The 24,777-nt window shown below is 43.1% G+C and overlaps 1 protein-coding gene across 2 annotated transcripts in view; it reads right to left on the bottom strand.

Moving 5' to 3' along the window:
• Positions 1-24,777, bottom strand: part of SPIRE1 (spire type actin nucleation factor 1) — a 153,150-nt gene that overhangs the window by 49,329 nt on the left and 79,044 nt on the right. For both annotated transcript variants that reach the window (XM_066579522.1, XM_066579523.1), the window contains exon 4: positions 6,953-7,078. In XM_066579522.1, coding sequence (XP_066435619.1) covers positions 6,953-7,078 — 126 coding nt within the window. The remainder of the gene's footprint in view (positions 1-6,952; positions 7,079-24,777) is intronic.

Raw genomic sequence — 24,777 nt, 5'->3', positions numbered from 1 at the left:
GACAGGGGTGTGCAATTTAAAATTATGTCCAATAAAGTGAATTTACCACAGGTGACTCCAATCACGGTATAGAGACATCTCAGATACTACCAAGAAAAATGGTAAGCCCCCAGAGCTGCGTTTCAAGACTCATACCAAAAATGCTGAATATTTAAAATCAATGCAAAAAGTAAAATTTCATAGAAATGAAAGATTAAGAAAGATTTAGAACATTCTGCTTTCCCGTTGTCATTATGGGGTATTGAATGCAGAATGATGGGGAAACAGCTGCAACATAAACTTTAAAAATAAAGTGAATGTGTCTGTAGGTATATGTGTGTGTATATATTTACATTAGTGTGCCTGTACAGTGTATTTAGAAGGTCTCCAAACACACATACCTCTCTCTCTGGATTATAATCAACACCAAATTGGCCTTGAAGGTATAGTTCATGGAAAATCTCAGAAGCAAAAACACAAAGTTGGCCTTAAGACACCTACATTTTTAAAGAATTCCATCTGAGATTCTATAGAAGTTGTGACACTGTCTAGCATTTAGTTAGACGGTTTATCATCATTCAGTACTAAAGCAACTTCATGACTGTACATTAATCTAGTAATTACTTTAAACGCTAGAGATAAACTAGTTACAGGATTTCACAACTTGAGTTGTTTGCAACTCCTAAAAGAATATAAAGATGCACTCTGGAGGTGGATTTAATTTATTATGAGGTTTAACCTGGGGTCTGGAAGGTTCCCAGACTACTTTGTCAAGAAAAGTATTGCAGACTAAAAAAAAAAAAACGTCAACCGATTAGTGCCAACTGCATGGCTTTCACAAGAGTTTCTATAATACACTGGTGAAGAAACCAGTAGAATTGTGGATTTAGTTTTAAAACTGAACACAAAATAAGGATTTTATAATTTAAAGGGGTTGAACAGAATTGCAAAAACATGGCTGCTCTCTTCTAAAAACAGCGCCACCCCTGTCTACAGATTGTGTCTGATATTGCAGCTCAGCTGTATTGAAATGAATGAGGCTAAACTGCATCATCAGATACACATGCACCGGGGCAGAGCAGTTTCTGAAACAATGAAGTCACGTTTTTCCAATTCAGTCCAACTCTTTTAAAGTGCTCTGCAGTTTAGGTTCCATTAACACCAAACGATCTATCATTTGAATGCACTAACAATACCAGAGTTCGCTCATACACTCTGTCACTCTGTTTATACAGGCAGATACATCGTCGGCTCATTCAAAGGAGAAAGCATTTAGCGCTAACAATTGTTGTGCCTGCAAAATACTCTGAATGCAAAGTGAATGATTGCTCATTCGCCGTTGGCTGTGTAAACAGCGTACGATTATTGTTCATTTTTTGCTTGTTTAAACAATTTTTTTTTTTTTAACAATAATCGGTCCATGTAAAAGGGCCTTTAGGTAGATATGAAATGTTGGAATGTAAATAGTCCTCCGCTTGTCACGGCATCTTGCAACACAGTGAAAATGTTCTTTGCTCTGCCCAAGTAATGGCAAAGAGAGTAGAAGCTTTTCCTAAGGGCGGACACCCACTAGCGTTTTTTCCTCCACTGCGCTGCGAGAGTAAATGAAAAGTCTCACACGTGCATTACCTGCACACAAAAATAAATTGTGGCATGCACTATCTGGGGGCATTTTACACTCCAAGATAGTGTATGGGGATGGCCAGCACACGTCATTAAGTACTTGCTGTGACGGTACACGTTTGTGAGAGTTTGGCTCAAAGGACAGATTACAGATAGTCCCCGACTTGCGAACAGGTTCCGCTTCCGCAAGTCAAACAAATGCTTGTATGGAGCGGGATCGCAGGTGGATCCCGCTCCATACAACGTCGGGTGCAGGCTGTTTCTTACAGCAGGCACCCGGCAGCAGCAGTTCCGACGAGCCGCGCCGCTCGTCGGAACTGTTAACACTTTAAATACCGCTCTGACAGCGGTATTTAAAGTGTTAACGGTTCTGCCGAGCGGCGCGGCTCGTCGGAACTGCTGCCGCCGGGTGCCTGCTGTAAGAAACAGCCTGCACCCGACGTTCAGGGGGCCCGTACAGCGTCCCACGATGAGATCGCGGGACGCTGTGTGGTTGCTAGGCAGCCGGGGACCTCCTGAAAGGCCCTAGGGCTGCCTATGCAGAGTGCCCATCAAGCGCACGGCTTGCTAGGCGCTCTGCATAGAGAGCTCTAGGGCCTTTCAGAAGGCCCCCGGCTGCCTAGCAACCGTGATCTGACCGGACAGGCTTCTATCAGGCTTGATAGAAGCCTGCCCGGTCCCTGCACAGTATGATGTAATGCCATAGCATTACATCATACTGTGCAGGACAGATAGTTCGTATCTAGCGAAATTCGTAACTCGAATGTTCGCAAGTAGGGGACTATCTGTACTCCTTAACAGGAAGTACATATAAAAAAACCAAAAGCAACTCGGTATGTAGTGTTCATTGAAGTATCCTTCTGTTTTGTGCATTGATTGCAGACTGTAAACAAACCGACCCTCTATAGACTAATACTACACAGGGTTTGTATGAAAGCTATAACTATGTAGATAGGCGGTCCGGCACTAAGGCAGCACACACAAACACTTTAAGGGCTCCTGTCCATGGGCGGGTTGGATTCCGCATGCAGGAGCCTGCAGCAGAATCCGACCCTGCGTACCTGGCTGGGTCTGTACTGCGGACGTGTGTGGAAGCGCCAGCTGTGTATTATTTTTTTTTTAAAAACCTCCTGCTTTCCCGCAGTACTTCAATGGCAGCCGTCCGTGCGGGAATCACACTAAAATGGAGCATGCTGCGATTTGTTTTCCGCATGCAGGATCTGGAAAACAAATCTGCCTGTCAAAATTCATGTGCGGACGCCCATGGTCCCCTATGGGCGGCTTGAAGTGCGGACGCCCATGGTCCCCTATAGGCGGCTTGAAGTGCGGACGCCCATGGTCCCCTATAGGCGGCTTGAAGTGCGGACGCCCATGGTCCCCTATAGGCGGCTTGAAGTGCGGACGCCCATGGTCCCCTATAGGCGGCTTGAAGTGCGGACGCCCATGGTCCCCTATAGGCGGCTTGAAGTGCGGACGCCCATGGTCCCCTATAGGCGGCTTGAAGTGCGGACGCCCATGGTCCCCTATAGGCGGCTTGAAGTGCGGACGCCCATGGTCCCCTATAGGCGGCTTGAAGTGCGGACGCCCATGGCCCCCTATGGGCGGCTTGAAGTGCTGACGCCCATGGTTCCCTATAGGCGGCTTGAAGTGCGGACGCCCATGGTTACCTATGGGCGGCTTGAAGTGCGGACGCCCATGGTTCCCTATAGGCGGCTTGAAGTGCTGACGCCCGTGCAAATTTTCCAATTCAAATTCAAATGTGGACATTAACCTAAGGAAACAAGAGTTTTTCCTGACGCCCAGATAGATGAAGAGTAGAAGTGTCCTGGCTACGATGCCAGGAAATAATATACAGGATCATTGGTAGGTAGGGAATAGCAGGCACAATCTATCACCAGTTTTTCTATGTGATTGTTCGGACCACCACACCACACGTATGAAGACGTATCATTCAGCTTGTATATACAGCAGAATTGTAAGAAACAGAATGTGTGACAGTTCCGCAGCGAGCCCAGGTGTATCCCCAACTCCTAAGACAAGCTACATGTGGGTAAATGTCTGCTTCCACTATGGAGGCAGATCATACAGACCGCTCTTACTGAAGCATGTTTGTTTTCCTTGGACTCAGCACGCTCCCAGCAGGATCTATCCCTTTTAAGTCACTGTAATTGTCTGCCATTCTGTCTCACACAAGCTGGCATTTTCTTTTTTCATACACAAGCTTTTCTGAGAATCCTGCTTATTAGAGCCTTAAAGCAGAGTGTGCCCTTTCAAGAGATGCATGCTAAACGCAATCTTTGAAGATTTCTCTTCAGTTGTTTTAGTGGAAAGCCGAATGTAAAGGAGTGCCAAGATAATCGTTCATGAGCAGAATATCAATAAGGGAGCTCTTCTATAAGAACCTGCATATATAATCAAGTTCTAAGCTGCTAAGACTCATTCATAAATAAATTAATAGAATGTGAGGAATCAAAATGATTACATAGAACTACAAGGAAGGCAAAAATCAGCAAAAAGACTATACAGCCAACCAGTGCTAGGGCCTCCTGCAGAGGAAGGTACGCTTGCTACAAAGTGGGCCGAATTAGAAAATTGGGTTCTTAAATGAAAAGTTCTTATTTGTTTTAATGACATTCCTTTATATATTTTTTAAATAAAAATATTGACTTAATCAAAGTTTTAAAAAACAAAACCAGGACTAAGTTACAAGTTGAGCAAAAAAAGAAAAGAAAAAAAAAAAAAAAGACAAAACCCGAAATGAGAATTCTTGCATACAGAATGGCAAACAGGCTGTTACCTAGTAACAATTCTGTGCCCTCTGGAAACAAGCCATGGGGCCGGAAAGGTTAAATCATCATTACAAAAAGCCAGTCTAGGCATCATTCATTCCTACGTCTCTGAACAAGAGTGGCTCAAGTGATGGGTGTGCCGAGTCAACACCCAACTACTCTCAAAACTAAGAGGTAAAGATCACGTTAGAAAAACATAATTCTAAAAGATACATGAACCGTGTGCAGATCGTTGCTCACACACTGCGGACAAGAGTGAATGGCAAATCTGGAGCAAGCGGGCCTCTTGTCTGCTCATTATTCTGATAATTTACAAAAGAGCAAAAAGTAGAAAAAAAGTGATGCCTGAAATAGCAAATAAAAAAACCTTAGAAAGTAACAAAAAGAACTCATACTAATAGAGGCATTTAAAGGGGTTGTCTCGCGAAATCAAGTGGGGTTATACACTTCTGTATGGCCATATTAATGCACTTTGTAATGTACATCGTGCATTAAATATGAGCCATACAGAAGTTATTCACTTACCTGCTCCGTTGCTAGCGTCCCCGTCTCCATGGCTCCGTCTAATTCTGATGTCTTCTTGCTTTTTTAGACGCGCTTGCGCTGTGCGGTCTTCTCCCTTCGGCTCCGCTCGGCAGCATCGGCATTTTGGCTCCGCACCCTTGTATGCGTCATCGCGTAGCTCCGCCCCCGTCACATGCCGATTCCAGCCAATCAGAAGGCTGGAACCGGGCACGTCATGGGGCGGAGCTACGCGATGACGCGTACAAGGGGGCGGAGCCAAAACGCCGATGCTGCCGAGCGGAGCCGAAGGGAGAAGACAGCACAGCGCAAGCGCGTCTAAAAAAGCAAGAAGACATCAGAATTAGACGGAGCCATGGAGACGGGGACGCTAGCAACGGAGCAGGTAAGTGAATAACTTCTGTATGGCTCATATTTAATGCACGATGTACATTACAAAGTGCATTAATATGGCCATACAGAAGTGTATAACCCCACTTGATTTCGCGAGACAACCCCTTTAAGGTTGCTTAACATTCTGTATAACTCCTGCCTAGTCAAAGCATTTTGCAGCTCAGTGTATCATCTATGAGCGACCTATTCCATTGGAACAGACACATTAAATCAGTCTTATTTCTTCATGTTGGCCTTCCTGAGGTCAATATACAATGCTATTAACATTATACCATTAATGTATATTCAGAAGGGGTTCAGATTTCATGGACAGCCAATGGTTACTAAATCTATGCAGCGGCTGTGCGGCTTTGTCCCTACTGCCAATGAACTATGGTTGGCTTTCCTTAGGGATACCATATAGTCATTGGTCCATTAAGAAGCCAAAGTGATGTCTCTAGGGTCTTGTCCAAGCTAATGCTGATGGAGCTCCCAGAGTTCAAATAACATTACTGTCGCATTGGCCGCAGTCGGGGTGGCAGGCAGGCAAATGCAGCTGAGCCTTCTTTTCCCCCCCGCGGGGTGCAATTTTATAAATATTCAGTAAAGCTACAGAGTTCATGAGACATCAAAATCTTTTTAATTGCAAGCACTGTGCTAATTACATATAAACAAGCACGGCGACTGCCAACATTTCTCAGACATGACTATCCAGTGATTACATTTTCATCTGATCCAAAACAGTGGAAAAGACATGGTGGAAATCTACAACCTGCAAATTTAGGTGGCTGAAAAACAGGCGGATGCAATAAGTAGTCTGAATCATTTGCCTCGTGCGTACTCAAGTATACAAGAGCATCTTGAGAGCCACTGCTTGCCTCCTGTAACACTTCAGACAAACGACGGCATACATGACGTGATCCGAGTCGCCACAACATACCGTGATACTCAAGAAACGTGATACTCCGTGTAATTAATAATCAGCGTTATTACTGTAGAGCCAACATGAGTAGATCTTACTTAGATGCCATTAAAGGGCATCCGTCACCATCTTTTTGCAGCTCTTTAAGGCCAGCACAAGGTAGTGACAGGCATGCCGTTTACAGCGATATGTCTGCTTTATGCGTACGTGCAGTAGTTTGGAAGGAACTTTCATTGTATTAGTAGTATCCACACAGAGGACTACAGGAAGTAGTCCTTGATATTCATGAGATACAGCCAACACCGCCTTCCAGCCATTGATTAACAGCCATCTGCCTATCACTGAGTAGAGGGAAATAGACATCAGCTGGAACGCACGGCTAGCTGCAGCTCATGAATATGAAGGACTACTTCCTATAGTACCTCCTTGTTAGCCTGCTGGTAATAAAATGCAAGTTTCTCCCAAACTACTGCACAGATACATTAAGCAGACGTATCACTGTAATCAGCGTGTTTGTTACTACTTTATGCAGCTCTCAGAAAGGACTGCAAAACAATGGTGACAGATTCCCTATAAAGGAACACCGACAGGCCTACACTGTGTTATGCTTCGTGCCGGGACTAAGGGGTGAATGAGACTTATTATTTGAATTAGGAAAAAAAAGGGTGTAGAAAATTAAAAGCCTACATATCAGCAATATCCCTTTTTATTACCCTAACAGTCTATTTATTACAGTACAGCTCACCTCTTTCGCACTTCTAATTTTTGACAGGAACATGTGTAGCTCCATGGTTTCTGCAAACAGTGCCCGGCATACTGCCTGGTAGTGATTGGGAGCCTCTGATGGAGTTGGCAGATGGGACGCACACAGCTGTCAGGAGAAATGAGAACATGTGGTTAGCACATATACACGCTTCTAATAATGTAGACATACATGAACTGAGCTCACATTGTCCTGTAATGCCAACCAATGCGTTGGACCTACAAACGGTATAAAACCTCTCTAACAATTTAGTCTATTTTTCTTTTTTTTAATAAATACATTAAATTATGCCTGCAAAACTATTTTTTTTCTTGTAGTTAGAAAGAGGATCTGTCAGCTTAACGGATGTGTTTAGTACACAACTTGTTATTGCTCATGGATTGCTCATGCTCTGCAGCATCTTTCCTTAGAACTCTTTTTTGCTGCTCTTGCGCTATTTTTTCCCCTGGAAATCTATGAAGAAAAAGTACTATTTTATCGTTTCCACTGACACATGTAAGCAGAGGACAAGGCCAAAGTGTATCAGGACCAGAAATGTTAGAGCTAATGAACCCCATCAGGTGGCAATGCATTCTGGGTCTTAATTTAAAGGGCTCATTCCTCTATCAGTCACTCGCCTTGTTGGTGGAGATCCATAAGAAATAAGGACCTTAGTGTGTATATAGGATGGGATATACATGTTCAGTCATTACAAACAAGGCGAAAACACTGCATGGCACCTACCAAAATCAATGGGCTCCTACAGGCTACAATGACCATTGATAACCCTCCGAAACAAAGGGGAAAAAAAGGTTCATACAAGTTTTTAAAAACATTTTTCCATGACTTTTCCCATGTGACACTTGTGGAACTTGAAATGCACGCAATCAAAAGGTTTATTGTTTATTTTTTATTGGTTTATATACAAAAATAATCACACACCCTGCTAAGTCAAGGCATTTCCAGTTAAATTATTTTATTTTTCTGTTAAATATAAAAATAATCCCCAGCCATGAGAGGGCGGTTGATTTAAACCCCCCCCCCCCCCCGAAAGGGCTGTGCTGATTGGCTGAGCGCTCAGCCAATAGCTAAGCACTAGCTGTTATTGGCTGAGCACTCACATAATCAGCACAGCCCTTTAAGGAGGCGGGGATTTTTAAATCCCCGCCTGCTGAAAGTGCGGGTTAGCAGTGTCGGGGGGCCAGCCGGAGGACGCGTGTGAGCAGCCAAGAGGTGAGTACTTTTTTTTCTTCATCTTTTTAACCACTTATTGATGATCTTCAGGGAAGGGCTTATATTTCAAGCCCTTCCACGAAAAATCATACTGCAGGGTTTGCCAAAAACCACTGCTTTCAATGGGACCGGCAGCAGTGTCGATCCCATTGAAAGCAATGGGATAGCATGCTGCACTTCTGCCACAGCTATCACAGCTGTGATAGCTGTGGCAGAGGATTCCTTCATCCCCGCGGGGATAAAGGAAACTTCTGCCACCGCTGTTACAAAAGATTACAGTGTTCTCCATATCTTTTCAATGGGGCTAGCGCTGCTACTGCTGACGCCATTGAAAAGACTGACGATATCCCGGTCTCATTCGGGCGTCTTTCTTTCGCTGCGAGTGTTTTCACTGCTCTCACAGTGCAAGACAGAAAATATCGCCAGTGGGTGTCCGCCCTTAAGTACACGGTATATACACTTTGAAACAGAGTTTTACAAGGGACACTTTAAAAAATCTGTAATGTTTAAGTGAACTATTGTTCTGCCAGTTGTTAAAGGAGATGTCCCGCGCCGAAACGGGTTTTTTTTTTTTTCAACCCCCCCCCCCGTTCGGCGCGAGACAACCCCGATGCAGGGAAGTAAAGGAAGCTTACCGGAGCGCTTACCTTAATCCCCGCGCTCCGGTGACTTCAATACTTACCGCTGAAGATGGCCGCCGGGATCCTCTGTCTTCGTGGACCGCAGCTCTTCTGTGCGGTCCACTGCCGATTCCAGCCTCCTGATTGGCTGGAATCGGCACGTGACGGGGCGGAGCTACACGGAGCCGCTCTCTGGCACGAGCGGCTCCATAGAAGACTACAGAAGACCCGGACTGCGCAAGCGCGGCTAATTTGGCCATCGGAGGCCGAAAATTAGTCGGCACCATGGAGACGAGGACGCTAGCAACGGAGCAGGTAAGTATAAAACTTTTTATAACTTCTGTATGGCTCATAATTAATGCACAATGTATATTACAAAGTGCATTATTATGGCCATACAGAAGTGTATAGACCCACTTGCTGCCTCGGGACAACCCCTTTAACCTAAACATTACAGAATCTAGACCCCCGCTACAACAGAATCTAATTAAGCGAGTTTGCCACAAGTTTTTTTTCTTAACAGACTTAACTCTCAGAGAGAAAACAAACTTGGAATATTTTGACAAACTAGCTTTTTTGATTCTGTCGATCATCCAACCATCCTCCCATCTTTAGCGTATGAACTGCAGTCAATTATCTTAAATAAAAGAAAAAAAAGAAATCTCTCAGTGATGCGGGGAACAAGGCACTGATTCGACTCTTGGCAAGACTCAGAAAAAATTCCATGAGAAATCAGAAAATTTCATGACTTTTGTCAAATTCCACGTTTTCCATGACGCGTATGAACCCTGAAAAAACCACACCCACACCCCCACACACACACACCGCTAGCGGTTCTAGCAAATAGTTTTAATCAAGTGGCAACTGCAGTCCACAGCACTGCACCAACTTGGCATGCCACCAGTATTCCTCTTCAATTGCCACCGTACCTCGGAATGTTGCATGACTGCCTCTATAAGCCCGGGCCTTTTACACGGACACGACAGCATATGGCCGTGTACATGCACTATCATGTTGTGTTAAAGCGGTTTTGCATGAGTACACAAAAAAAGGATCTTGGCAACGAGTGAGCATTAAAAAAAAAACCAAAACTATGCTTATCTGTTAGACACCCCCATTACCCCGAGCCTGTGCAAAAGTCTCAGCCCCTGAAAATGCTATGACAGTCATGTCATTGAAGGCAATATCACTACTGAAGCCAGTGATCGGATGAGCAGTCACATGTACAATAAATGTCATGCGACTGCTGCAACTTCTAGTACCCCTGCGGCTGCACTGGATGGGGGGACATTTAACCAGTGAGCGATGCTCTTTTTCTTTAACACTTTTTTTCCCCAGATTTTATTTTTCCTTTTCTCTCTGAAAACCTATTTAAGAAAGAAGCATAAAGTTCTGAAGTGACATCTCAAGGGTCTTGTAGGAGCACAAGACACCCAAGTAGTAGGAACACGAGTGTCCACTAGAAGAGCAGTAGGACATGCCTAGGAGAGAGGGAAAATCTAAAGCTCAGTGTTCCCAGCGACTCGTGATTCAATTTAATCAGCAACACAGATGATCCCGACCTTGTGATATCTTTCTTCAGAGCCATCCCCTTTGTCATGTGAAAAACTCCGCTTTCTTGCTTCAGAGGATGAGAAAACTGGTCAAGAAACCCAGGACAGACTTTTTTCACAGCAGAATTCAAGGGGGAGGAATAGAAGCCGGCTGTAATAATTGTATCTTTGTGAGATTGCTTACCCATTATGCCATTTTCCTGATGAGTGTTCTTGCTATTGAACACATTAAAGGAAAGAGACAAGAGCTCCTCTGTGCAACACATTTTATCTGCGGCACTTGATCTGCTGCTCTCCAAATGCCAAGACTGCTAACAATATACTCTTATGACAGACCAGCAAATAAATAGGTTTCCTATTGCCTTTCATTTCAAAGAAAAACCCCAAAACAAAAACAATAAAAGTTACTTCTTCCAGATTATGTATACATTAGATTTCCTCTCCTTTCGTTTAACGGGACTTCCAGGACTACAATGCTAATGGGGTATCATGGGGATAGGCCAGCAATATCAGATTGGTAGGGGTGTGAATGCCAGAACTGCCACTGATCAGCTGACTAAAGGGGCAAGGATGTTCTAGTCTCCAGAATGAGGTCCCAGTGCAGATATGAAGATAATGTTACAATACAGCAAGAAAAAGGACAACCGCTTATTACTTTAAGGTTTGTAGAAGCACAAAAACAGGAAACTTAAAAAGTGTACCTAACTTTTCAGAACAAAGCTGCTGAGTGAGTACTTGTATTTCAGGCCATTATATGACTTGGATCCTGCATTTATCACCAGTTATTCCCCTGAATGCTCTTCTCCGGATCTGGAGAGGAGGTCACCAAGACCAGAGCCGTATGACCACTGCAATCAATCACCGGCTCACTTCAGTCAGGGATTAGCCGCGGCGGTCACATGACCTGGTGTCCTGGGTGCAGAGCGCTGATATTACGAAGTGAAGGCAAAATGAAAGCAGGTGCCAGCAAAACGGCAGCGGTGAAGAGCGGTACAAGTGTGTATATGCTTTTATTAGTACAGTAGGATGAACGTCTTTCCCAACACCAATGTTCCCAATCGCTCTGAGCCCTCAGTGACCGGCCACACAGCTGTAGGACGGCTTGTTTTTGGTAGGATGACTTGTGGTTTTCATGGATGTCATTTGGAGGTATAAACAACCTTTTGATTACTCTTTATTCCTGTTCCGAGAAAGCGAGACAAAACAGAAAAACAGCTATTTCGCCTTTTTTTTTTCTTTTAACATTTATTTCTACTGGATAATAATAAATAGGTTTTCAATATTTAAATAATTGTGTAAGGGGAGAAGAGAGTTTTATTATATTTTTTTTAATGCAAAAACGTTAAGATGCCACCGGCAGCAATGACTGCCACATCTGCAGGTTTAACCCCCATTCCGGTCATAAGGATGTGTCGATCTTTTTGGAATATTTAATCTCCAGTTTTTAAAAGCCACAAGTTTATTTTTCCATCAACATGCTCATATGAGGGAGCGTTTTTTGCGTAGTTTTTATTGGTACTATTTTTGGGTATGTATAACGCATTACGTTATTTTTTGGAGGGCAAGGAAAGGAAAAAACAAAAAACACATTCTGAGTTTTTTTTTTACAGTGTTAATCATGCAGCATAAATGACAGGATGCATTTTTTTCTGTGGGCTGGTATTATAACAATCCCAATTTTTGCTAATTTTTCACTTTTTTGGATTTTTTTTTTACATCATTGCATTCAAAGGCTCATAATTTTATTTATCTATCTTCACGTCAATGGAGCACTCTGAGGGTTTGTGTTTTACATTCGCTCTAGTTTTTGCTAACATTTTGGGGTACATACGGCTTTTTTTGTCACTTATTGTGGTTTTTGGGAGGCTAAATGAACAAAATAAGCATTTTGTCTACATTCTTTAGGGCTTTTTTAAAAATGTTTTTTGCCATGCAGAATAAATAGTGCGTTCAATTTATTGAAGAACAGGTTGTTAAAGATACGATGATACCCACTGTGTGGGATTTTTTTAATTTTATTTTATACAAAAACTAGGGAAAGTGAGCAAAAATGTTTTTTTTTTTTTTAACAGACTATTTTTGTATATCCCTATAGGGGACTTGAACCATAAAAGCTCTGATCACTAATGCATTGCAGAACTTCTGTACTGCAATGCTGTACCGCTTACAAGAGCGATCATAGGCCATAGCAAGCCGGGACACCAGTGTCTGGCGCCCAGTCACCATGGCAACACATCACTCTCCCTGATTAAACAACAGAGGGCCGATGAAGTCATAGAGGGATGTAGGGGACAGCATTTTACTTTGATCGTGGCATGTAAGGGGCTAACAGAATTTATCGCTGTTCTCATTGATCCCCGCTGTTGAAGCAGGAGACCGGCTATCAGTCACAGCCAGCAACAGATGTAGGATGGTGCAGACTCACTTCTGAGTCCACACCATTCACAGGACGCAAGTTAACGTCCAGTTGCGTTTAGTGCCGCCTAGCCAGGACGCAAATGTATGTACTGTTGCATTAGGGGGGTTAAACAGCACTTAGTAGTGATTAGATGATTAACTGTTCATTTTTTAACTCCTCATCAGGTAAAAAAATAAAAAATAAAAAAAGACCTCCATATACATCGCAGAGCAAAATTTGTTCTCTGATTGATAATGCGGAGTGATAACATTAAGAAGAGTCCACACTACCCTCCCCCTTAAAAAGGACAGGAGAAAAACAGATTCTCTGCTGCCCCTCTGCTCACAGACATGACAGTTGTGAAATTCAATATTGCTGACCCCACTTCAAATGGCTGTAGCTCAGATTCTGTAAGTGCTTTAGAACATACCAAAAGCATGTCAGTTGCACTAACATTCAAAGAGCTGTAGCTCTGGTTCTAACAAGTTTAGTTTCTCCAAAACTGTAACGTTCTTTTCCTGCAGAACCAGCTGTGTTCCAGGCAAACTGTAGAGGGGGGCAGGCGGGAGGGGGGAGGTAAATTGCCAAACTGGAAGTTTTAATAACTCCTGAAGTGATCAATGTAAATGACAGTCAGCTGAAATCAGCACGCCTGTCGCTAATGAAGTGCCCAGGCTCTCTTTAAATTCAAATCTATGTACATTTTTTAATAACCTTTAATAGGGCACTTCTCACAGAACTGAAAGGTGAATGCTGGTATTTGACTATTGAACACGGAAATAGAAAATAATGTCCTCCAGGCATAAAGTCATAGTGTGACAATTGTATTTGCTTGTGTTGCCCATGCGTAATGGTAGAATTAATGTGGCATGTACTAAAAAGATGTACATGCTATGCAAATAGGGAATATGGCTGCTCTGTCAGACACCAACTGAAGTGTAATTCACATTATATTTGATTTATGTTACAGGGATTTTCTGACCTAAAACTTCTCCACAGCCACTCTGTCCTTCCTGGTTGCTTGACCAGGACATGTGACTGCTGCAGCCAATCACTGGTTACAGGTGGTCACTGCCAGTGATTGGCTGCAGTAGTCACATGTCGTGCTCAAGCAACCAGGAAGCACAATGTGGCTGTGAAGCAAATCTATTTTAATGAGGTTCTCAAAACAAACCACAACAAGAAATCAGTACTAAAACAACTCTCAGAAAAAGTCCACATGGTCCATCCAGTCCGCCCTTCTCTTTACTTTTAGGCTTGAATTCATTTATTGTTGATTTTCCAACCATGTTTGCTGAAAGTTTGTTCCAAGCATCTGCTACGCTTTCAATAAAATACTCCCCCAACTAATCTCAGATTATGCGCCTTTCTTCTAGTATTTAGCTTCCTAATAACGCTTCCCTCCTGAACCTTACTTATACCGTCGCTATATCTAAAGGTTTCCATCATGTCCCCCCCCCTCTGCCTTCTTTCCTCAAAGTTATAAAAATTATGTTCTTTAAAAAGGGGTTGTCCAAATTCTAGCCATTTTGCTGCAGGAAGCAGACAGCTCTGTACAGTATGCAGTGGCCGAGGTTAGTACTACACATTGAATTCCATTCATTTCAATAGGACTCAGTCGGCAGTACCGACCTGAGCCATTGCACAATATAAGGAGCTGTCTGCGCCCTGGAAAAATAAGTGCACAATGCTCTGATATTATTTCTACACAAATGGAAGAATCAGCGATGAAGGCTCCAAGCGGAAACTCTGAAGTAGATATGAATGTAGCCTAATTGTAATGAGCTCAGGAGGTCTTCAGGCTGTTCCGAATGATCAGAAAATTACCCAAGCTTGCATTTAAAAAAAAATAAATAAAAAATTCTGAGTTTTAAGCAAATAAATAATCCACCTCTATTTAGCTCAAAAAAACTGCATCAAAAACTGAATATGTGAATTGAGCCTAAACCCTCCGGTGAACATCTCTGCAATGTGCATTAGGCTCTCTATTGTCCTTGGTCATGGCCTAGTGCAGAGTTCTTGATCCCAGTCTTTGAACCAGGGTATTCAAAAAATTTTAGAAAAAAAAAAGCAAGCAAAGATTCCAAGTTTTTGCGTGCATAGGTTGGTACACTGTAGCTTTGTTATGATGTCTGAACAGGCACTAAATATCTCTATATAGAGATCAGTCAACTGTAAAAGTGACATTTGTAACTCCACTGCCTCTACTTTCAATGATGGAAACTGTGCCATTAACTATTCTAAAATCTATGGCCAGCTCAGAAGACCAAATGTGTAGTATGGCAGCACTATTAAAGGGCCATTCATTTATTATGTAGACATCTCCAAGTATGTATGAATCCCCATTTACATGCAACGATTATCACTCAAAATTCGTTCAAAAGATGGGTGTGAGCGATAATCGTGTGTGAACGCTTCCATGTTTCACTCTTCGGCTAGACGATGATTTTTAGGTGAGCTTAAAATCCATCGTTCAGTCAGAGAGAGATAGCGTGTGGCCCCTGCTGTGTTCTCCATGGGAAGAGCTGATTACATTGTACTAAGCTGACAGCCCATGGCAGCCCTTGAGAAAACAATGCAGCTGAGTGCAAAGTCCAGACCACATGCTAGGATTTGCAAACAGCTGCTAGAAGCTCAGTTGCAAGCAAATGAAGATAATAAACTGCTAATGGACATTTGTGTCTGTTAGCAGTTTATGCAAAACGATCGCTAAAACGGTCAATCTTTTAATCATTTGAAAGCTTGTCTTTGCATGTAAATGGGCCTTATGCGAGCTAGTGTTACCTTGGTAGGTTATTTCTTTCTAACTGAAGCTTCCAGCTTCTTTTTCCTAGATGGGAATGTGATCTCAACTGTAACGAGCTCAGATTTTCTTAGGGTTATGAATTTACAAACTAAGGCAGTTTCTCTGTCTGTCTGAGGCTGTTACACAGGACCTGCCTGCAGAGGAGCATGGCCATTCATGTCACAGTTACAGATGATCACACAGCTCCTGTCACACAGCTATAAAAGAGGAGATCACAGCTCATCCCCCTAACTGTATACTAATGGTCTGTAGCTTATATAGATGATTATATTGTCCCCAGTGCAGGCAGAATGGCATATAACCTCTGTTAATGCTGTGCTGATGCATTATGGGATAGATGTGAAAGTAAAACTAAAATCTCTCACTCTCAATATGGTGCCTGATGAGCATCAGACAGGGAGCTACACTATAGGGAAGTGACCGGAATACATAAAGGAGGCCTCCAGAGTGTAACATGCAATGGGGGAAGAGGAATGGAGCAATAGGTTTTTGCCAGACTGGCCCTTTAATGAATACAGTGTAGACTTTTGTCATCGGCTCTATGGGAACCCCATCCTCATATCATACAGTGACTTTAACCCCCAAAGAAAATATACTAATTTCCTAGTTACATAAGTCAAGATCCAAGTCATTAACATTCCAAAGAGTCTTATTCCCATCAAGCTCAGAGAAGAGTATTAAAGCCCAGCAAAACTTGGCTTCCGTCTGCTTTTGTTAGCCCTCAGCTTGACAGAAGATTACAAAGTCACCACTAGTAAGCCCACCTATTTAAAAGCCCTCTGTCATTCTGTCACAGGAAGCTCAACCTTGTGCACTCATTTTCTTAATAGAAAGTTAATTCTCACCACAAGCCATTAACCCTCTGTATAACGACGGGCCTGACCTGTCTACATAACATGTAAATCCACATTTTTACAGTCTACATGACATTGGCTTCATGTATTGAAGACATAAGTGCGCTACGTGGACAGAAGGTGTGCTAAATCCTGGGGCGTTTTACAAGAAATTACCGTGGTATTTATGCAGTTTGTGTCAGTCCAGAAATAGCAGGCACAACTATTTAAAACACGGGTTTCACCCGTAATGAACATACAAAAAAAAATGCTGAAATTAGCTGTAAAAAATGAAGTTTGGCAGAACAGTTCTGGTGCTTTTTGGCACACAAGAACCCCTTTACACTTGGAGAATCATTGCCAAGTTTTACTAATTTCCAAGCCATAACTTTTTATTGTCCTTCTCGAATTGATAACGCCCACACAACTATCATCGGCATAATCAGTAATGGGAGACCCGTTATTAGCACGAATGGCACGCCTCGTCGGGCTACAAAAAAATATGTATTTCTCCCTCACTCGCTGCAAGACTTGATGGGATTGTCCATCTGCTCCTGAGAGGTCTTTACCTGTGCGAATGCCATGAGACCAGCTGCTTTATCAACTCTTGGGACTATTGTCCCAAAGACCAGTTATTGGACTCCCAACAATCTACTGATGGGTGCAAAGGCAGGGAATTTGGGAGATTTCCAATAGTGTCTACCAAGTATAAAGGGGAAGTTTCTAGTTACAAGTATATATTTGAGGAATTATAAAAAGGCACTGCACATACAGTCTTTTATTTCAAGAAAAAATGTCATTAAAAAAAAGCTCTCATCTTTGTCCTCAGCATCTCCAGGCGCACGGAGAAGCAGTTGAAAAAACTCAGCGCTCCAGCGATATTCTCATTGGAAAGATCACAACAGGGCAATCCACTTACTTCACGGGGCTGCCCAAGGCTCAGGCACCCCCAATCCCAGTAGGCGTATAAATCGTGGTCGGCAACAGGAATACGTTCCACAAGTTTATTCAGCACAAGGCGTTTCAGCCTTCACAAACATAGGCCTTTCTCAAGTACAATTTATAAAAAACACAGACATATATACACTTACATTGCATTACCTTTCAGCCCATAGCCACTAGCCGCCATGCCTACTTCTGGCATGTGGTAATGACGTGATGGGCAGTCAGGTCAGATCCGGTTGAGGGATGGAACGCTGTTTGCATTCCACCTCTATAGGCCTGATCCTCGTAGACTTGCGCTTCATATCACGGAGCACTTCCGTGTGTCGACGTCACCCGTTCGGGCACGTAACATGAACGTGATGACGTAGCATCACGTGACCTCAGCGCTGAAGCGTGCTGTCACATGACTCTGCGGCCATATCTATACTATATCTCAGGAGTTGTCATAGTAACAAATGGATACAGGCCCCTTACACAGTTTTAAAGTGGATTGCCCTGTTGCTATCTTTCCAATGAGAATATCGCTGGAGCGCTGAGAGTTTTTTCCTGTCATCAACTGCTGTTCTTTTCTCTGCCATATTCTATGACCAGAGCACACTCCGGACGCTCTCCCGCATTGCATGCGATATCAGCATGATCGGCGAATCTTCCATATGATTTATGGATACTCTGGATCACTCATCTATTGACGTTTCATATTCTGATCTGTATGATATATCGGGTGAATTCCACTTGATTACTAGTTTTGCCTTTTATTTACTTTCCTTTTTTCGTCTCCCCTCGGAGCGCGGCCTTAGAACTTTATTGTATAGTCAGGTACACAGCAGACTTCATGGTTCGTTCAGACGGTGTATAACATATATTTATTTCAGTCCAGTAAACACTCAGCATATTTACACGCCTGAAATATGGATATTCCCTGCACACCATGGGGTTTCCCCCCCCCCCCCATATATATACACACACGCCATAATAATCAAAAAAGACATTTCCCATTGATTTCAAATAAAACCCCAACTGATCAGCTGAGCAGGCGCATTCTGTCAGCGCCACAACAACAGAGGTCGGTGCGGAAGCCTCGACGACGACCTCCTTATAGTGGTCGGAGCTTGCAACTGCAGGCACGGCTCCCACTGATTTCAATAACAGCTGTTGCTGCCGTTACAAGCACTGGCTTCTGCTCCGAACTCTGTTATTGCAGCGTTGCCAGCATACGCACACTCAGCTGATCGGTCGGGGTCCCAAGTGGCGGACCTTGGAAGATCACCCATTGACCTATCCTGATGATAGGTCATCAATAGTATTTGACTAGAAAACTTTAATTCTATGCTACACTTCGGTCACGTGTCCAATCCTCATACAGGGCAGTTCCAATCACAAAAGTGTGTGCGTGTGCGCGTGCGTGTGTGTGTGTGTACGTACTAGCTGATATACCCGGCCTCAGAGTTAATTTGATACCAGTGTTTATGTGTTGTTTGCAGAGAGGTTTACTTTTAGGCAGAGAGAAGGCAAGGTGCAGAGCAGTCACGGGAAAAGGTGTATAGCTGGGTGTCGTCAGCGTGGATGTGGTATTGGAGGCCAAATCTCCTGATGGTTTTCCAATAGGGGTTGTGTAGCTAGAGAAAAGGAGAGGGCCGAAGACTGAGCCCTTGGGGACCCCAACAGCAAGGGGAAGAGGAGGGGAGGTGGGGCCAGCAAAGGAAACATTGAATGAGCGGTCAGGTAGGTAGGAGGAGAACCAGGAGAGGGCAGTGTCCTTAAGGCCAATGGAGTGAGGCATACTGAGGAGTTTGTGGTCAGTGTCAAATGCTGCGGAGAGGTCGAGAATCAGTAGGGAATAATCGCCCGTCGATTTGGCCGTCAGGAGGTCGTTTGACACCTTTGTAAGGGCAGTTTCTGTTGAGTGTAGGGGTCGGAAGCCGAACTGTAGGGGGTCTAGGAGAGAGTTCAGTAGGAATCACCTTCACAACAGTCTAGCATACCTATACCATTTAAAGTGCTACATTACAAAGTCAAAGCACTCACTTCAGACTTAGAGTTCGATGGCCATTCTTCAACTACAAAAAAAGGATTGCATTTCATGACCATCGGTAATCCGCTAATGAGCTTTCATTCTAGTAGGAGTGTGCCAAGCTGAGACATATCCAGAAGAAAACAATTTTCAGAATGTTAAGAAATTTTAAACAATACCATCAATAAATAGGTGAAGGGGATGGCTCCTACAGGAAAGGGATTCGTTATTTGTCTAGTGCCAACTTATTCCGCAGCACTTTCAGGTAATTTATTTATTACCCCCCACCAAGCTGGGTACTCATTTTACCGACCTCGAAAGGATGGAAGGCCGAGTCAACCTGGAGCCGGCTACCTGAACCATGCATAGTAGGGTTTTGGTTTTTTTCTCCAAACTCTTGCCTTTTTGGAAAATCCGCGGCCCATCCACAATATCAATTGCAGACGTGCCATGGATCGGACGGCTAGCAGTGACTTACATACAAGCTGTGAAGTCTATGAAGGCAGTCGCTGTGGAAGGACTGCAGATAACTGGAGCTCGGCATTATTTGCTCTCATATACAGCAGAGAGCCACCCGTCTGATATATCTGCTCGTCGGCTCCCAATCTGCAAACATTGAGACGCTATTAAAAGAGTCTGATTGTGGGAAGTTCTAAATAGAGCTTCTTACTCAGAGTTGGTCATTCTGTAAATTACTGTAATATTGGTTATCTACAGGGGCAGGTGATATTTACTCAGCGTTACAGTGCCGAGAAAACAACCCGTCTTCCTCACAGTACCGCATACTTGGAGTTAACAGAGCATTGGGGTGTGGAAGATATTAATTACATTACCATGGTAACAAAGAAAAAAGTTAGTTTAAAAGCAGAACACAGAACAAAGATGGGTAGAGGCTACTAAATCCTCAGGGAGCCGCACTTCCTGTAACATTGATTTTTGCAGGCGACGGTAACTAGAGCCCATTTACAATACGCTGCACATTTTTCTATTTATTCCTCCATTTCCAACTGTCCGTGCCCGTTTCCAGCACTATGGGATGCAATCCAAATCCGGTTTAACCAGTTCAGGGGACCAGCATGGTGAACTAATACATGCTAAAGCGGAATACTTTCTCATTTCACAGTCCACCAATATTTTTAATTTTCTTTTTCTGCAAGACGCTTTGATTTGTCTACATTTTATAGTGAAGAACAGAAGCAAACTGGAAAAAAGAAAAACCAGGGTTAATTTTCCCCGACTCTAGTCTAATCAATTATATTTATCTCATCGCCCTCTAATTCTCCTAGGTATAAAAATGACAAATGTGTCCATTACAATACTTATTGAATGATGCAGCCATTTCTGCTCAAGACAAGGATCTCCTTTAACCCCATCTCCACTGGCTGGCATCTGTATATGGTAAAGCAGTTGGGTAGTATATATATTTTTTTATGCTTAAAGGGAAAGAGTCATCAGAAAATGACCTGCTGTATGAAGCAAGCCTTAGACATTTAAATTTCTTTTTTTTACATTTTCAATATCAAGATCTGTATATTAAAAAAAAAAAAAAAATTCCACACCCTCCACTAAGTCTAAGGGCTCTTTCACGTTTCTTGTATGTGCCATGGGCATATGTCCCGCACCGGAGTATTCAATGCATTGCATACTGCGTGCCGATGATCCCCATACACTATCGTGGCATGCATGACTGCCCAACACGCACCAAGATATTGACTGCTGCAATTTTTCAGCGCATTTCACAAGCTGTGTAGGAGGCACAATTGAAAGTAATGTGAGGATAGGTACCACGCATTAATTGCGCAAAACCCATGTAAATAATAAAACACGATCATAATAGTAGGCCAAGATTTCATGTTCTGTAGAGGAAAAAAAAAAAACAGTTCCAGCTGCAGAAAGAGAGGCCAAAAAGCATAAGGCTGCCTGTCCACGGGCATTTTTGGAGCAGCAGCAATAATCCGGCCGCGGGCAACGCAATGCATACTTTACATAAAGTTGCTATGGAAAGCACAGCCCCCCTGTCCACGAGTGGAGAATCACAATATGCAGCATGCTGCATATTGCCGCGATTCTCCGCGGCCAGCCTTTCTGTAAGATAGGTCGCCTGCAGAAGGCCGGGTTGGATCCCACTGCGAGAGTTCTCACAGGGGGACCCGATCCGAGTCCCTGCAGGGACCAGCGCAGCGCTCACCTATCCCGCGGCTATGGCTCTTTGATGTGCCGGCTGCCGGCCAGCTGGCGCATGTGCAGAGTGGAGGCGGGGCGCCGGGAGAGACATTTCTACAGATCTGTCTACAGACTTCGGCTCCCGGACGGCGGACATCCGCCGTGGGCTACCGCAACGCCTGGGGACAGGCAGACTTAGGCTGCTCTCACACAGCCCACTTTTTACGACGATTAGTGTGGCATTTTAATAGCATGCTAACCGCAATACAATGCTCTATTTTTGTGCATTTTAATGCTGCTTGGTTGCATTAAAAAACACTGTCAAACACTGTGACATGCGTAAAACTGTGGTAAACCGATGCGGTTTTGAACACGTTTTGTGAACATGTGTGAGAATGCCCCAATACTACCGCCACTATTTTCACTGTGGGTATGGTGTTCTTTTGGTGATGCCCACTGTTGGCTTTGTGCCAAACATATCTTTAGGAATAATGGGCAAAAAGTTTAACCTTGGTCTCATTCTCTGACATACTTTTGGTAGACTGTAGGTTTTGACAAAGCAGAAAGGCTTGGATCTTTTCCTTTTCTTGCCCCCCGACCCAACAGCTCAGAAATATGAAGAATTTGGGAGACTGTTGTCACAAGCACTACACAACCAGTACTTGCCAGAAACTCCTGCAGCTCCTTTACTGTTAGTGTAGGCCTCTTGCCAGCTTCCTAGACCAATTTTTGAGGGACATCTAGTTCTTGGCAATGTCACTCTTATGCCAATGAAATGTGTGCCTGCACTAGGTTAGTTATCACCAGGGGACTCTGCAGCAGGTCCTGATCAATACTCTCTTCTAGAGATCTTGTGAACTAAAAAGATATAGGTGTAAGTAAAAGGACCGGATTATAGCACAAGGGAGAGAGGGAAACATGCTCTAATGGTACTTTATGTGCTCACACTTCCCATCTCATCTATAAGGATGTTCTATACTTAGGAAATATGCCAAATCCATACTTCTAGAAGGCAAACACTAAAACTACCCCGCAAAACTGGCTTGTCCAGAGAAAAAAAAAAAAGAACATATGAAAGAGCAATAATGGGCACAGTCGTGCCAGGGTGGCACTGACCACAATATTGGCCTGTATTGGACTGACAAGACATTAACAGCCACTATTTTCTCAGAAGCCAGGCACTGGCCCTGACCGATCGGTTCAGCTACTGATAACTTACGAGAAGTACAATAGATTGAACCCTGGGAAAGCAGAACAGTGCTGGGAATCTAGGACTGCCCCGAGAACCTCTTGGATTTGCTCATCATGCTACATTCTTGCATCAATGACTTAATAGAATGCAGATTTACTTTAAAAATTTTAATAACCCATATATAAAAGTTACAAAAATAATTTTTTGTACTTTTAGCAAAATAAACTAGTTAATTCTTCTGTGGAAGTGGCAAGATGTTTAATATCTTATATTGAGAAAGCAGCTAGTACCTCCATGTACACAGCTCAGACAATTGTATATATAGCCCCTGACACCTACATATCTATTACAGATGACATTCCGAGATTGACTCTGACTTTCTCTGGAATGGCGTTGCTTTCTTCATTAAGTCCTGCACATGACAAATACTTTAAATACCCCGGAAGACCGGCATGAGGATTAGAAGACAAAGAACATTCTGCCTTTTTAAATAAGTGGCTATGACAATCTGGACGGCTAGATGAATGACTCTCTAATGGTGCAGCTGCGCCAGCTCCCCTGTGGGATATTGGATAAATTGGCATCAGATTCTTGGTCATGAATAAAATAAATTATTTATTGGGGTAATTTATCTTTTGTATACTTATCATAACAAGAGCATGGGGCAAGAGCGCGGTGAACCGTCCCAGATGTCATCTCAAGCTTTCTCGCATCTGATGTGTCGCAAGCAATTTTATATATTTGCACAGATATTTCAGCCAAGATGTAATTATAAAGCATTGTCATACAGATGCTGAAATAGCATTAAATAAAGGACTGACACAGAATGTGTCACTTCACATGGAAAAACATTAGTGTGTACATAGAGAGAAGTAAGGCCGGCATGTGGCACGCATTTCATCCTACATGCCGCCTTGTGAGGATTACTTTATACTCCTGGAACTGTAACAAATCATACTGAAAGTCCAAAAGAAGTTTCCCAGTCAAAGTGGTCTTTATTAATATGACACAAAGTGGTTTACAGAACCATAGTGGGCCTAGCAAACATGGATCAACAATGATGGAGGGTTTTCTCAAGCGGTTGACTAAATTAGACACACATGAAGGGATACTACATGTTACCGAATTGGACTGACCCCTTCTGCTCAATAGAGTTCCCATTTCTTTTTACTAAACGGGGACGACTGGAACCTCATGGTGCAGAATTACCAGCCTTTGTAGGACAAGACTTGTGTTTTACCTTTACCCATGGTGGATCTGGACCTACTTTTAAAAAAAACAAAACAGTTTACCTTTTAAGGACAAAAACTTGGGTAAACATCTCATGGGCTCTAATTGGGATAACGGGCAGGAAACCATTTCAAAAGTTTAAGCAAAATAATAGGGAGCCATGACAGTTCTTATATTTCTCCCTGCTTTCTCTTCTATGCTGTGCTAGCAATTCCTTGGTATATCAGCACTGCATCACATGACCAGCTAAAGCCGGTACCATTTCTGCCTGCTGGAGAACACTATTACCTTCTATAGTCATCTAGAGAAGTTAAAAATACTACAAGTATAGAGGCAGGGAGAAAGAACTATCATCATCTTCATTATAACTGTATGACAGGAGCTGCTGACAATCAGCAGTAACTGATGAAAGTTTGTCCCTTCTTCCCCTGTGAAGAGCCTGTGTGGTTCAGTCCTGGCAGTTTCATCATACAGAAATTGTGCTGACTGAAAAAGTTACTTCTTGAGAGACCAAAAACCAAAGTAATTCCTGAGTGGTTACAATGAGATCACATGGCCCAGCTGAAGAGAAGGACTCCAGAAAGGTCTAGATAGAAAAGAATAAACTAAACAAAGTAATACTAGTTGACATACTCTTGGACTAATTACATAACGAACCAAAAATATCCATTAGTGGCCCTTTAAAGTTGTATCAAAACAGTAGACTGCATGAATATGGAATTTAAAGAGAGTGGCCCAGTAAAAGCTACTAAGTGGGGAATAGCAAGCAACCATAAAATAAAGACTGATCCAAATTGCTAGGTAATCACATGAGATCTTCTAGTCAATAATAGTGTCTAGGAAC

This window comes from Eleutherodactylus coqui, chromosome 9, assembly GCF_035609145.1.
Source record: "Eleutherodactylus coqui strain aEleCoq1 chromosome 9, aEleCoq1.hap1, whole genome shotgun sequence".
Taxonomy (NCBI): Eukaryota; Metazoa; Chordata; class Amphibia; order Anura; family Eleutherodactylidae; genus Eleutherodactylus; species Eleutherodactylus coqui.
Note: the sequence above shows the minus strand (reverse complement) of the source record. Positions and strands in the feature narration are given on the sequence as shown.